This window comes from Hemibagrus wyckioides, linkage group LG03 (assembly GCF_019097595.1).
Source record: "Hemibagrus wyckioides isolate EC202008001 linkage group LG03, SWU_Hwy_1.0, whole genome shotgun sequence".
Classification (NCBI taxonomy): domain Eukaryota; kingdom Metazoa; phylum Chordata; class Actinopteri; order Siluriformes; family Bagridae; genus Hemibagrus; species Hemibagrus wyckioides.
This window is the reverse complement of record NC_080712.1, coordinates 25,743,606-25,757,470: the sequence shown is the minus strand read 5'-3', so window position 1 is coordinate 25,757,470 and position 13,865 is coordinate 25,743,606. Positions and strand designations below refer to the sequence as shown.

The 13,865-nt window shown below is 39.0% G+C and overlaps 1 protein-coding gene across 3 annotated transcripts in view; it reads left to right on the top strand.

The window, feature by feature from the left end:
- lyst (lysosomal trafficking regulator) overlaps nucleotides 1-13,865 on the top strand; it is a 114,921-nt gene that overhangs the window by 26,027 nt on the left and 75,029 nt on the right. For all 3 annotated transcript variants that reach the window (XM_058382454.1, XM_058382443.1, XM_058382448.1), the window contains exons 7-10: nucleotides 1,010-1,952; nucleotides 2,220-2,375; nucleotides 3,294-3,447; nucleotides 13,545-13,771. In XM_058382454.1, the coding sequence (XP_058238437.1) occupies nucleotides 1,010-1,952; nucleotides 2,220-2,375; nucleotides 3,294-3,447; nucleotides 13,545-13,771 (1,480 nt within the window). The remainder of the gene's footprint in view (nucleotides 1-1,009; nucleotides 1,953-2,219; nucleotides 2,376-3,293; nucleotides 3,448-13,544; nucleotides 13,772-13,865) is intronic.

The following is a 13,865-nucleotide window of genomic DNA, read 5'->3' as shown; positions in this document are numbered from 1 at the left end:
ATTCGAATATCGAATAACAAATTTTCATTTAAGGGGTTTCATTTCAGCCCCCAATGAAGGTATAATAGTAAAAAAATAAATAAATAAATAAAATAAAATTAACGTTTGACTAACATGGTAGGATTCCACTGTATTGCATAGATGTGTATAACATTTGAGTGCTGAACAAGCGAAATATGAGTCTTCATGATCACACACACTTGTCCTCTGATCCTTGCTCTGTGACGCTGCGGTCTGCAGATTGAAGAACATGCTGAAAGATGGTGAGGAGCCGAAGTCCATGCCGCCCATGCCGCACACACTTTTTCCATGCGGCATACCCTGGTGTAGACAATAGAGATGAAGCAGTCTATGCGGTTCGTCTGTTCTGAAAGCATAGTCTGTGAGTGCTTGTGTTATAACCCCATGCTATCTTTTGTGGTATAATTTCAGTAGCCATGTCTCCGAAAAAGGGGAAATCGGGCATCAGTGTTGCCAAGAGGAAAGTTGTGAGATCAACCATCGATTTGTAACAGGATAATTCGTTTTTACATTATTTCCTTTGGGGAAAAATAATTCGGTTTTTGACCAAATCAGTATTCAACAAGAATTTTAGAACGAATTAAGGTCGAACACCGAGGTACCACTGTACTAATTTTAAAGTGAAACCACACTGAGACTTTTGTTTGTGAGATAAATGATACTAAGTATAACATGAGCAGACATTCTCGCAAAACTATAACCTCTCATTGCTGGTTGGCTTTGTACAAATTTGTTTCTCTGACAGTTTCTTTCTTCTATGACCTTGAAATAAAGTGTAGTATAAATGTGGTTTATGCAGCTAAAACTTTCTCTAGACTTTGTGTTTCTAAAAATTTAACGTATAAAGTAAAATATATGCCTAGTAATGTCATTATACAGTGTTGCCATGTTGTTATCTAAACCCTACAATGTTTTGTGTTGTGATGTGCTTATTTTATATCATTGTTTTCCTTTTATTCTTACTGGTTCTAATCCCTTTTGCCCACAGCACAGTGGTGCGTGACTTGTTCCTAAGCAGTACTGGGCTGAACCAGGTGACTGAATTGATCTATCTGGACTCCACTAGGCCTTGGGCACTTAAGGTGTTTGAGACATTGATTTTAAATTGCTTTGACCATCAGACAGATGCTGCCCTGCATGGACTGGGTAAAGCAGAAGACCTAGAATCTCAAGCGAAAGGTGATGGTCCACAAAGTTTCAGTAGATTCTATGAGGATCTAAAAGAGGCATGTCTGAATAGCAAAAGCAGTAGGAGTGCAGGAATCAAATGGAACCATGGAGGTGCACATTTGAACATTATTAATCTTTTTTTGTGTGTGGCCTTCTTATGTATGAGTAAAGAGGCTGACTGTGATGGGGACATTGAAGATACATCAGACAATGATAATACAGCCAGTGAACACCTGAGTGGGGGGTTATCTTTTCTCATACCAGATACACTGGCCTTGTCATCAAAGGAGCATATAAGGCGAGCAGCAGATGTGTGGTCCGTATGCCATCGGGTGTATCTGGTGAGCCCAGTGTTCCAGAGACAGCTCTTCAGGTTAGGTGGCTTGAATGTGTGCTATCGCCTCATGACTATGGTCCTTCAGAATCTTACCTTGAAAATCAAAGGAGACACATCTAATAAAAAGAGTGACAGCAAGGTCACTCATCACAAAAGCTTATCACACTCAGGCTGTTCAGCCTTAAACCCACTACAGATTGCACATGAAGATATGATGGATGGGACATATGAAACACAACAGCTAGATCTTAATAATTCAGTGAGTCCAGGTCATATGGAGTCAAAAGCAAAGATTCCAGCACAGAAGCTAGAAGAGGAGTGGCTTTTAAAGTGTTTACATCTCCTGGAAGCGCTTCTATCCATCTGTCTTCACAGCTCCAAGTCTGTGCTTCAGAAACCTGAATATAACTACATATCATTCCAGGTACTTAATATACAATTTCTTTCAAAATAATCCTTTTTATAAACAACACAAGAATTCATAAATGCATTAATGTTTTATTCTATTAAGCTGCATTAGACTTAAAATCTTATTACTGGATTTCTAATAGTGCCCTTTGACCAAACTTCATATTATTTTTCTTTCCGTTTTGCTCCCACTTACTCCCTCACTCCCTCTTTCTCTCTCTCCCTCTCTCTCTTTCTCTCTCTGTCCCTCTCTCTCTCCTCCTCTTTCTCTGCATAACTTCAGTCTGTAGAGGACACCCTGTGTGAGGTGAAGGATCAGCTGTCTCTCTCTGATGTGGTGAACTCTGACCTGGCTGTTCCCCTGTTTGACTCCCTGTTGCGTGTTGCACTGGCTCAGGTGTCTGCCCCAGCCTTGGATGTTGAGGAGAAACCTGAAAGGGTAAGAATTCTTGTTTGTTAATGTTTTACATTTACCTCAGACATGCTAAGCTCATTACTATCATGTTTATCATTATACTATCAAGTCTATCATGCTGCCTGTTTAATTTATGTTGTTTTCTAAGAGTTTTCTAAGAGATTTTCAAAGCAAATTTCAATATTGCTTGCATTTCTTTTTCTTTTGAACAGCAAGAAGCAGCATGTTAACTTAATAAAAAATGGAACAATTAAACATGAAATTTATTTAGTAAAATCATATAGTAATTGTTCTTACTTAAAGTTATTTATACATAGCCATGCATAAATGAATAAAACTTCTGTTAGTTTATTTGTAAATGACTAAATTCCTCCTGGGGCTTTGACCTATCTTTGTGCTATAGTCAGCTGATTTGGTCTTGTGACAAGAGTGTTTATTTATTTATTTACTTATTGAAATTCTTCTCAGCATGAATAAGTATAAAAACAATATCTTAAATAAAAATATATATGGTCATTTATCAAGAATTCATTGTCCTAAGAAATTAAATATGAGTATTCAGCATGTTTTTATGTTTAACACATTTTAAACAGTTCCTGTTAGCAGATAATTGTTTCTTTTCTTAAATATATGCTTAAAATTAGACAATTATGTGGTAATAGAACAAGACAATTTCAAGCTTGAAAAAAGTAAAGAATATATACAAATATTTTCATGTATTATATATTTGGTTTATTGTAATCTTGTGCAGTGTAAACAAGAATGTGCTTTTAGAGGTTATACAATAGTGTATGCTGCTATACTATTAGGTGTTAAGGAAGACTATGTAGATGGAATACAACTAAAAATGGTTTATTTGGGTTCTTGTAAATATTTTTATTGCTTATGAAATGTCAGTTTGCTTGTTTAACCTCTTTTATGTTGCTCTCGATTTTTATGAAGCATCAAGCCAGTTGTGACGTCTCAACTCCAACTGGGGATCTGTCTGATGAAGCGGATGAAGTCCAAGTGTGTGATGTTCAAGCGTTGGGTGAGGAGAAAGGCTATGAGGCTGATAGTGAAAGCAACCCTGACGATTCTATGCTGCTAGAGGAAGGTAGTACTACACACATGTACACACATTCACACATACTCTCTTTATTATTGTGCACATAAAAACAAACACATTTTGGAAAATGATTTATACATTAAAATAATTTTTTTAAAATCTAGAAAATTCCTTTGGGTCTATTAAGCTCTACCCAGATTGTAAGTATTTGCATAATATGCAAAACAACTTTCAAGAACTAATCCAAGGTTTTTGGCTGATCTCCACAATCATGTTGGCATTTTCAAAAGCTATGGTTTTTTTTTTTTTTTTTTTTTTTTTTAACATTTCTTCTGAAATGTGGAGTCATATGACTGTTAAGTGCTACCTCAGTAAATATTAAGAACTTGTTGAGATTTGTAAAAGGTATGCACACCACTTCAGTCAGTGCTAATAAGCTGTAACTCATGATTGCTTGCATGAAACTAGAAGAAGATTCTGAATATTTCCCTAAAATAACACATTGGCCAAATTGATTTCGACAGGAATTTGACAAGGTGTACATTGAGTATTGTAATGAAACTTGAAGGGTATGTTTGTGTTGGGATGCACAGCTATCTAATGCATTTTTTTTTTAATTGGCTGCTGGGTGTGCTATGCATGTTTGTTCAAACTAAAACAAAAGCATATCCCTTAGTACAAAATCTTTTTTTATTTTGATTCTTTTGCTCTGTAAAAACTGCTTTTTGGTACATTCATCTTTGTCCATAAATTTGGGATTATGTACATAATATTCAAAACCTTCAAAAACAGACTTGATGCCTTGCGTATGTTCATGTATGGGTTCTTTATTGTTTTCTGTAACTTGGCAAGACTCGGCCACTCTGGGTAGTAGTATTTATTATTTATTTTTAATTTTTTTATTTATTTTTTTATTTTATTTATTTATTTTTTCTCAACTCGAGCTGTATTGTCATTCTTCTACACACACAGTATACAAAAGAATGAAATGACTTCACTAACAGACCAAGGTGCATAGACTGTGAAACAGCAAGAGTAAACAAACATAAATAAAGAGTAAACATTAAACAAAACAGAGTTATGGTGTAAATATGAGGTAGATGTAATAAATATGAGGTTGAAATGTAAGTAAAATAAGAACAAAAGTCAAGTCAAGTGTGAGTGCACAGTCTACAGTAAACAGTTAAAGTCCTTGAGTGCAGACGTCTGCAGATGTGCTACAAAGTGGCTGAGTGCGGGGGTGCATTAATGTCACTCAATGGACATTATGATCCTATGATCCTCTCAGCTGGGTCTTGTGTTCTAAGGTTTTGCAGTTTCCAAACCACACAGTGATGCAGCTGGCCAGGATGCTCTCCACAGTTGTGATACTTATTTCCCCTGCATTAGATTCATTCTTATGCAAACTAGTCTTAGACTGTTGATCCTATCACCACCAGATTTGGTAAATAAAATCTACAGAGGGTTCTGACCACAATTTATTCCATAATTTTACTAGTGCAAATGAAATGAAATTTTTTATGCTTCATCAGTGTTAAGGATCCTCTCTGGGAACTTACGAAATCTCCACGTCAGCCAATCTGTGTTTCATATTTAACCATTTCCTGCTAGAGTTATGGCGTTTGGTCACCATTGAGGTTTTATGTATCACCTCTTTGGTTCACTGTCTTTAGAACTTGTTAAAGGATAATTGGCAGGTTGAAACATTTGGCCACAATGTAACCTCACTGGTAAGGCCCAGCAAAAAACATTATTTTTTTCTCAAAATTTCATCTAACTCCAGCAGATGACTGTTTCCCTCTCCTTTTCTCAGTTAACTGTGTATTTTGTTTGTTTTCTAGTTGTACAGTGACAAACTAATGTGATGATGCTCAAATGGGAAGTATGATGTAATATCACTATGCATTACAGTGTGGCACAAACCTCAGATTATGGTACCCATTCCAGTAAAGGTTCTTTCTCACAATTTCAATTGACAATTTTTTTAATACTCCTTGAGAAATTAAACTGTGATGAAACTGTGAAGGAATTTTTATTTTTCATTCAATTACGTAATGTCATGTAATCAGGACATGTAACATATTTTCACACTATATTGTGTTAGGTGGCCCAAAGGGCTCATCCTTTCAGTGATTTTTTTTTTTAAATCACACAGACAGGCCAGTAGTCATATGTATGTTCAGTGGCTTGACAATAATGCCCACATGCTTGTCAGTTGTTGTTTACAGCTATATTATTTAAGCATTATTTAATTTCAGAAATGTCCCAAAGCTGACCAGGTGTCATTGATGCATCATTCAGCAAGGCCCAATGCAGCTGCTCAGCTTGTATAGTATTTTGCCTCACGTTAGTTAAGAAGGTCTAAAGCAGTGTTAGTGGACATGCCAGCATGAATACTGGGGGTAATTAGGCATAGGTCATGTTCTTTACAGAGCTTTTATCTTCCTTAGGTTTATTATGTCTTTTGATAGTGTAGCGAATCTAGCTCAACATTTAAATATTTAAGTGTAATTATAACTGGTTATAATTAATTATAAATATTCAAATGGGGGTTCTTAGAACTAACTGTCAGAGAATCAATAACACAATTATTTGATTTGTTCGTCCACCGAACAGACAGTATAATTATGTATTAATTCCAGGGAAAGTTATCTTCCTGGCCAAGAAAGAATAACTACTTTATAAAGTACTAGTTTTAATTTAGCACATAGCAAGAGCAATGTTCAGGGACCCCGAAATTGTAAGCAAAGCACAGAGACAAACACTTGTGAATAAAATGCATTTAATAGAACAACAACACACAACACATACTAACTACGACATACATACATAAAAGACAGGGTAAGGATCATAGAGAGGGGATAAGTAGGCAAAGAGAGATTGAGTGAGAGAGTGAGAGAGTGAGAGAGAGAGAGTGAGAGAGAGAGAGAGAGATAAGGAAACAGAGAGATCAAATATGGCAAGTTTCAGATCGAATTTTTGGTTACCATGTGTGAGAATCGTCAAGGTAATTTTGCCTTAATAAAGGGGCTTCAGCTTAAAATTGCGGATCTAAAATAATTGGTAGCTTTTACTTGCATTGGTTCGTTGACAAGCGTCCTGATGTAGTGGATCAAGTAGGTTCGGAGATTCAAAGTCCTCGGAGCAAGCAAGAGATTCTGCTGGAACAAAAAGGTTTCGGTGGTGCAAAGTTCCTCGATTGAAGCTGCCAGCAAAGTCTCAAGAGAAAGTGAAAGTCTTGTCCCGAAGAGAGATCGGCGTCGAGTCGGGCGGCGATAGAAGAGGTCGTACCGGGAAGAAAAGGCGCACGGGGGCCCCCCCAACCGCAGAGCGGAGAGGGGGTTGGCCCCCGTGAGGCCAAGCCGAGCTGAGCGGAGCCAAAAAGCTGAGCAAAAAGCCAAAGCTAAAAAAAAAAAAAAGCTAAAAAGCGCGATAGATGGGTGCTTAGGGTTTTTATTGATCCCTTGGTCACGCCCAGTTTTTCAGAGTGACCAATCCAACACCTGAGCTTTTGGAGGGAAAAGTTTCTTTGTCTCCGCTCGGGCACTCATTTGCATACTTTATGGTGAAGTCAGGAATGGATAACGTTTCAATTAAAGTATCGTAGGCTCATATTATGTACTTGGGTGACCACATGGCATACACTATTGCTTATAAAAGTAAAAGCGGATCATTTTGATAGTAGACATGAAAGAAACAGTATGAGAGGAAAGGAAACTGGGTATAAGCAATTAAAACATACATTCTTATCTTATAAAAACATGTTCTATTTCATGAAAACACAGAACAACAGGTCATGAGTGGTAATGCAACCATAAAAATGTAAAGGCAAAAGGGGAATCCAAATACAGGTGTGTTAGGCATGGGTCAGGTAGGGTTTTACTAGTGTTTTATTCAAACTTGAATCAAGGAACTCTCCTTATGTGTGTGCGTGTGGGGGGTCAGGATGAGCGTTTCCAGACGCTGTGGGTGTGTGTGTGTGTATGTGTGTCTTCAGTCAGAACTTTGGTCATCCCCCGGTCAAGGCATTGATTTGGTTTAGATTAGGGAATTCTTGTTGACTTTTGTTCTTGTTAACAGCAGTAAAACTGCTAGGCGCAGGGTGATTTGCATGTTAAGATCACAAGTTGATGGCGAGTTCCAGGTGTGAGGCTGGGCTATCAGCACTGATGGTCTGCAGAACTCCAACATTCATGGTGGTAGAATACCTCCTTTATCTCCAGTCTTTGTTGGGGGGGTCATTGGTTATGCAGAGCCATCAGGCATCCCGGAGCCTGGCTCCCATGAGTTACAGCATGTCGGTTGAGGTATAATGAAATGACTATAAGTAGTGATAGCTCAGTTGTGAGCTGTGTAATAGTTAATTGAGTTTTTTGAGAAGGATGCAACGGACCCCATGAGCAAGTGAGCCAACCTGGAGACACTACAATAGTTTTGAATAACATTGTCACAAGCTGCATGGTTTTAAGCTTCTATTCTTTATAATACTTTGAGAAAGTTAATGCTTATTCATGATTACAGACCATCACAGCAAATGTTAGGTCACTGGTGGCTTAGTGGTTTAAGATAAGAAGATTGTCCCAGCAAGCTGCCACTACATGGCTGTTGGGGGTGCATTCAAGCTTTCTGTTACAGCTTCCAAACAAGCTAACTGTGTTAGAATTTTACCTGGAAAGAAACATTTTTATTTATGTAATAAATTGGCATAACACACAAAATGTGCTTCTCTTTCACATATTAATTTAATTAAGAATTATACAAAATATGGCTAATGTGACCAAAATGTGGACAGTTTGAAAGTTTGATTGCATATTCTGTTTTAGAAATGTTTGGGCAAGTAATTTTTTTTTTTTTTTTTTGGGGTGTTGAATAAAATTCACTTATTTATCAACTGTTCAAGGTACTAGGATGATACATGCAAGTTTACTCTAATTTTAAGGTTGAAGAATATACAGTCAAGCCCGAAATTATTCATACCCCTGGCAAATTCTGACTTAAAGTTACTTTTATTCAACCAGCAAGTTTTTTCTTGATTAGAAATGACACAGGCGTCTCCCAGAAGATAATAAGACGATGTACAAGAGGCATCATTGTGGAAAAAAATTATTACTCATCTTTTATTTACATTTGAACAAAAAGTGGCATGTCCAAAATTATTCATACCCTTCTCAATAATCAATAGAAAAGCCTTTATTGGCTATTACAGCAATCAAATGCTTCCTATAATTGCTGACCAGCTTTTTACATGTCTCCACTGGTATTTTTGCCCATTCATCTTTAGCAATGAGCTCCAACTCTTTCAGGTTGGAGGGTCTCCTTGCCATCACCCTGATCTTTAGCTCCCTCCACAGATTCTCAGTTGTCAGGACTTTCTTCACCACTTTTGCTGTGTGTTTTGGGTCGTTGTCGTGCTGAAATGTCCACTGGTGTCCAAGGCCAAGTTTCTCTGCAGACTGCCTGATGTTGTTGTTGAGAAATTTGATGTATTGCTCCTTTTTCATGGTGCCGTTTACTGTGATTAGGTTCCCTGGTCCACCGGCTGAAAAACACCCCCAAAACATTAGGTTCCCACCGCCATGTTTGACAGTGGGGATGGTGTTCTTAGGGTTGAAGGCTTCTCCTTTTTTATGCCAAATGAAGGCTATATCACTGTGGCCAAACAATTCAATTTTTGTTTCATCTGACCATAAAACAGAAGACCAGAAGTCTTCTTTGTCCAGATGAGCATTTGCAAAGGCCAAGCAGGCTTTTTTTTATCTTGGTCTGCGTCCGTGGAACCCAGCGGTGTGCAGTGTCTGTTGGACTGTCTGCCTTTCAAGATTCAAGATTCAAGAAGCTTTATTGTCATTTCAAGTACATATAGCTGACGCAGTACATAGTGAAATGAAACAACGTTTCTCCAGGACCTGGTGCTACATAAACATACAACAACAAAGTTTAACACAAAACAACACCAGAGCTAGGACAGAAGTTTGTCTTAGCCACGTAAAGTGCCTTGAGATGTTGCCACCAGCAGAGCCCAGATTCATCAGGATGGCCTTGGTGGTGATCTTTGGATTCTTTTTACCTCTCTCACTATCCTCCTGGCCAGCACAGGTGTCATTTTTGGCTTCCGACCACGTCCTCTGAGATTTTTCACAGTGCGGAACGTCTTGTATTTTTTAATAATACTTTGCACTGTAGCCACTGGAACTTCAAAACATTTAGATATGGTCTTATAGCCCTTTCCTGACTTGTGAGCAGCCACAATGCACAGCCGCAGGTCCTCAGTGAGCTCCTTTGTCTTAGCCATGACTGTCCACAAACCAACAGCAGAGAGCTTCTGTTTTTCACCTGTTGAGTTGATTAAAACAGCTGTTCCCAATGAATCAGGGTTAATTACTCTGATTCATTGGGAACAGCTGTTTTAATGCTTTAGAACAGCTTGGACTATTTGGAATGGTAAAGAACTTTGGATTTTCCCATAGTCTGTGACAGTTTGCAAAGGGTATGAATAATTTTGGACATGCCACTTTTTGTTCAAATAAAAGCTGAAAAATATTTTTTTCAACAATGATGCCTCTTGTACATCGTCTTATTATCTTTTGGGAGAAGCCTGTGTCATTTCCGGTCAAAAAAAAAAACTTGCTGGTTGAATAAAAGTAACTTTAATTCAGAATTTGCCAGGGGTATGAATAATTTCGGGCTTGACTGTAGATTGATTCAATTAGAAAAAAACTTTTTTAAACAATACCTGTTAACGAAAGACTAAAATCATTAAACTAAAGCTTTACTACTTTTATATACACTGGCAGAACTTATCAGCTTTGGTTATAGTGGCAAATTTGCTGATCTAATTTTTTTATTTTTTTTATTTTTTTCAATTTTATATTTAGTTAAATAACAATCAATAACATAGATTCACATATCAATACCAAAGATGGCAGTTAAAGGATTTGCACAAACATCTTTACAGAATATTCTAGAATAAGAAAAAAAAAAATGACCAAAAAACAGACAGACTAGGACAGATTCCAAACATACAGTATGGGCTAATGTAAAGGGGACTGCTTACATTTTGCACAGATTTCATTTCATTCCTCGTCTGTCACGCTGATATTAAGGTCCAGTTGCCAGGAATCTCTTTGTGCAGTTACAGAAGTGGATAATAATAATACAAATTTTGTATATAAGCCAGAGATTGTTCTGGGTCATCAGGAAAAAAATTATCAATAGGGTTTTGCCCAGGAAGGAAAGGGAAAAAAAGAAAAACTGGAAACTGAAGAACTTAGTCTTCAGGGTTACACAAAAACATATGTCAGGGAGGCTACAGTTCTTCAGTATGATACATATTCTATTTTATTGCCAAATGTGTTTGTAAGAAATCCCACTGGACATTTTGACTGCTCCCCCAATCAAACTATACCTATTTACATTAAGAAATCCTTTTTTGCTTATTTAATAAGATAATCTCGTCTTACCTTCAGAATATGAAACCCCCCAGAATATGGCTACAGTTTCTGCAAAAAGACGGGATAGCCCTTCCAAATTTTCAATTATTGTATTGGCCTTGTAGCCTAAGAGGTCTGACTTATTGGCAGGGCTCACACGGCATTAATTAAATACAGGATTAGGTGTAGATAGAATCCTCAGCCTGCTTTCCTTCTTCTATTTTCACCCCTACCGATAGGTCCAGATTCTCAATCGTTGCACCCAATAGCATGGAATTCTATTCAGATTTGGGCCAAAATTCGCAAATATTTTGAATGGCAGAACGGTACAATTTGCACTAGTATTGCACTAGAAAAGTATTCGCTCACCTGCCTTGACTCCCATTCCTAATCCATAGGGTTCAATATGACGTCGGTCCACCCTTTGCAGCTATAACAGCTTCAACTCTTCTGGGAAGGCTGTCCACAAGGTTTAGGAGTGTGTTTATGGGAATTTTTGACCATTCTTCCAGAAGCACATTTGTGAGGTCACACACTGATGTTGGACGAGAAGGCCTGGCTCTCAGTCTCCACTCTAATTCATCCCAAAGGTGTTCTATCGGGTTGAGGTCAGGACTCTGTGCAGGCCAGTCAAGTTCATCCACACCAGACTCTGTCATCCATGTCTTTATGGACCTTGCTTTGTGCACTGGTGCACAGTCATGTTGGAAGAGAAAGGGGCCAGCTCCAAACTGTTCCCACAAAGTTGGGAGCATGGAATTGTCCAAAATGTCTTGGTATGCTGAAGCATTCAGAGTTCCTTTCACTGGAACTAAGGGGCCAAGCCAGCTGCTGAAAAACAACCCCACACCATAATCCCCCCTCCACCAAACTTTACACTTGGCACAATGCAGTCAGACAAGTACCGTTCTCCTGGCAACCGCCAAACCCAGACTCGTCCATCAGATTGCCAGATGGAGAAGCGCGATTCGTCACTCCAGAGAACGCGTCTCCACTGCTCTAGAGTCCAGTGGCGGCGTGCTTTACACCACTGCATCCGACGCTTTGCATTGCACTTGGTGATGTATGGCTTGGATGCAGCTGCTCGGCCATGGAAACCCATTCCATGAAGCTCTCTGCGCACTGTTCTTGAGCTAATCTGAAGGCCACATGAAGTTTGGAGGTCTGTAGCGATTGACTGCAGAAAGTTGGCGACCTCTTCGCACTATGCGCCTCAGCATCCGCTGACCCCGCTCCGTCAGTTTACGTGGCCTACCACTTCGTGGCTGAGTTGCTGTCGTTCCCAAACACTTCCATGTTCTTATAATACAGCTGACAGTTGACTGTGGAATATTTAGGAGCGAGGAAATTTCACGACTGGATTTGTTGCACAGGTGGCATCCTATCACAGTTCCACGCTGGAATTCACTGAGCTCCTGAGAGCGACCCATTCTTTCACAAATGTTTGTAAAAACAGTCTGCATGCCTAGGTGCTTGATTTTATACACCTGTGGCCATGGAAGTGATTGGAACACCTGATTCTGATTATTTGGATGGGTGAGCGAATACTTTTGGCAATATAGTGTATATATATACACACACATTATAACATAACATTATGAGCAGTCACAGGTGAAGTGAATGACACTGATAATCTCATCATGGCACCTGTTAGTGGGTGGGATATATTAGTCAGCAAGTGAACAGTGAACATTTCCTCACAGTTGATGTGCTAGAAGCAGGAAAAATGGACAAGCTTAAGGATTTGAGTGAGTTTGACAAGTGCCAAATTGTGATGGCTGGACGACTGGATCAGAGCATCTCCAAAACTGCAACTCTTGTAGGGTGTTCCTGGTCTGCAGTGGTCAGTATTTATCAAAAGTGGTCCAAGGAAGGAACAGTGGCGACAGGGTCATGGGCGGCCAAGGCTCACTGATGCACGTGGGGAGGGAAGGATGGCCTGTGTGGTCGGATCCAGCCGACAAGCTACTGTTGCTCAAATTGCTGAAGAAGTTAATACTGTTTCTGATAGAAAGGTGTCAGAATACACAATGCATCATAGTTTGTTGCATATGGGGCTGCATAGCTGCAGACCATTCAGGGTGCTGGACCACGGAGCAATGGAAGAAGACAGCCTGGTCTGATCAATCACATTTTCTTTTACATCACATGGATGGCCGGGCGTGTGTGCTTTGGCCAATGTTCTTCTGGGAAACCTTGGGTCTTGCCATCCATATGGATGTTAATTTGACACACACTACCTACCTAAGCATTGTTGTAAACCATGTACACCCTTTCATGGAAACGGTATTCCCTTATGGCTTCAGCAGGATAATGTGCAGGATAATGTGCTGTGCCAAAAAGTAAAAATGGTTCAGGAATGTTTTGATGAGCACAACATTGAGTTTGAGGTGTTGACTTGGCCTCCAGATTCCCCAGATCTCAATTCAATCGAGCATCTGTGGGATGTGCTAGACAAACAGTTCCGGTCCATGGAGGCCCTACCTCGCAACTTACAGAACTTAAAGGAACTAATATATATTTATATATGTGGAATTTATCAGAGCTTTAGAACACTAGATCAAGGAACTGTATTTTGCGTATTTGTCCTAGCTGAAAAGTGTGTTGCTTTGTTGGCTCTAAAATCACTGCTAAACTGTATACATGAAAGTCTGCAGTATGGTCTTAAAAACCAGAACAGGTGTGAGAAAGATTATTATTGTCTCTTATTCTCAGGTGTGAAGATGGAACTGTTGGACCCAGTAGATAAATGTTTGCTTGAATCTGCTGCTATGGCACATGGCTCTGGACAAGTTATGTTGCTTTTCCCACAAATATGTCTTATGGAGCTGCAGCTGTTGGCCAATAGTTCTCCAGACCTAGATGTTCTAGGTCACATACTGCAAAGCCTTCTGGCAGCTGTGAAGATGCATCATTCCAATGCTGAAATGATTTACCAACAGGTTACACTCTCACTACCATTCAAAAATATTCTACTAATGTAAAGTGGAACTTTATGTTGAGGAAATAGCAAAACAATTGCATGACATTATTTTA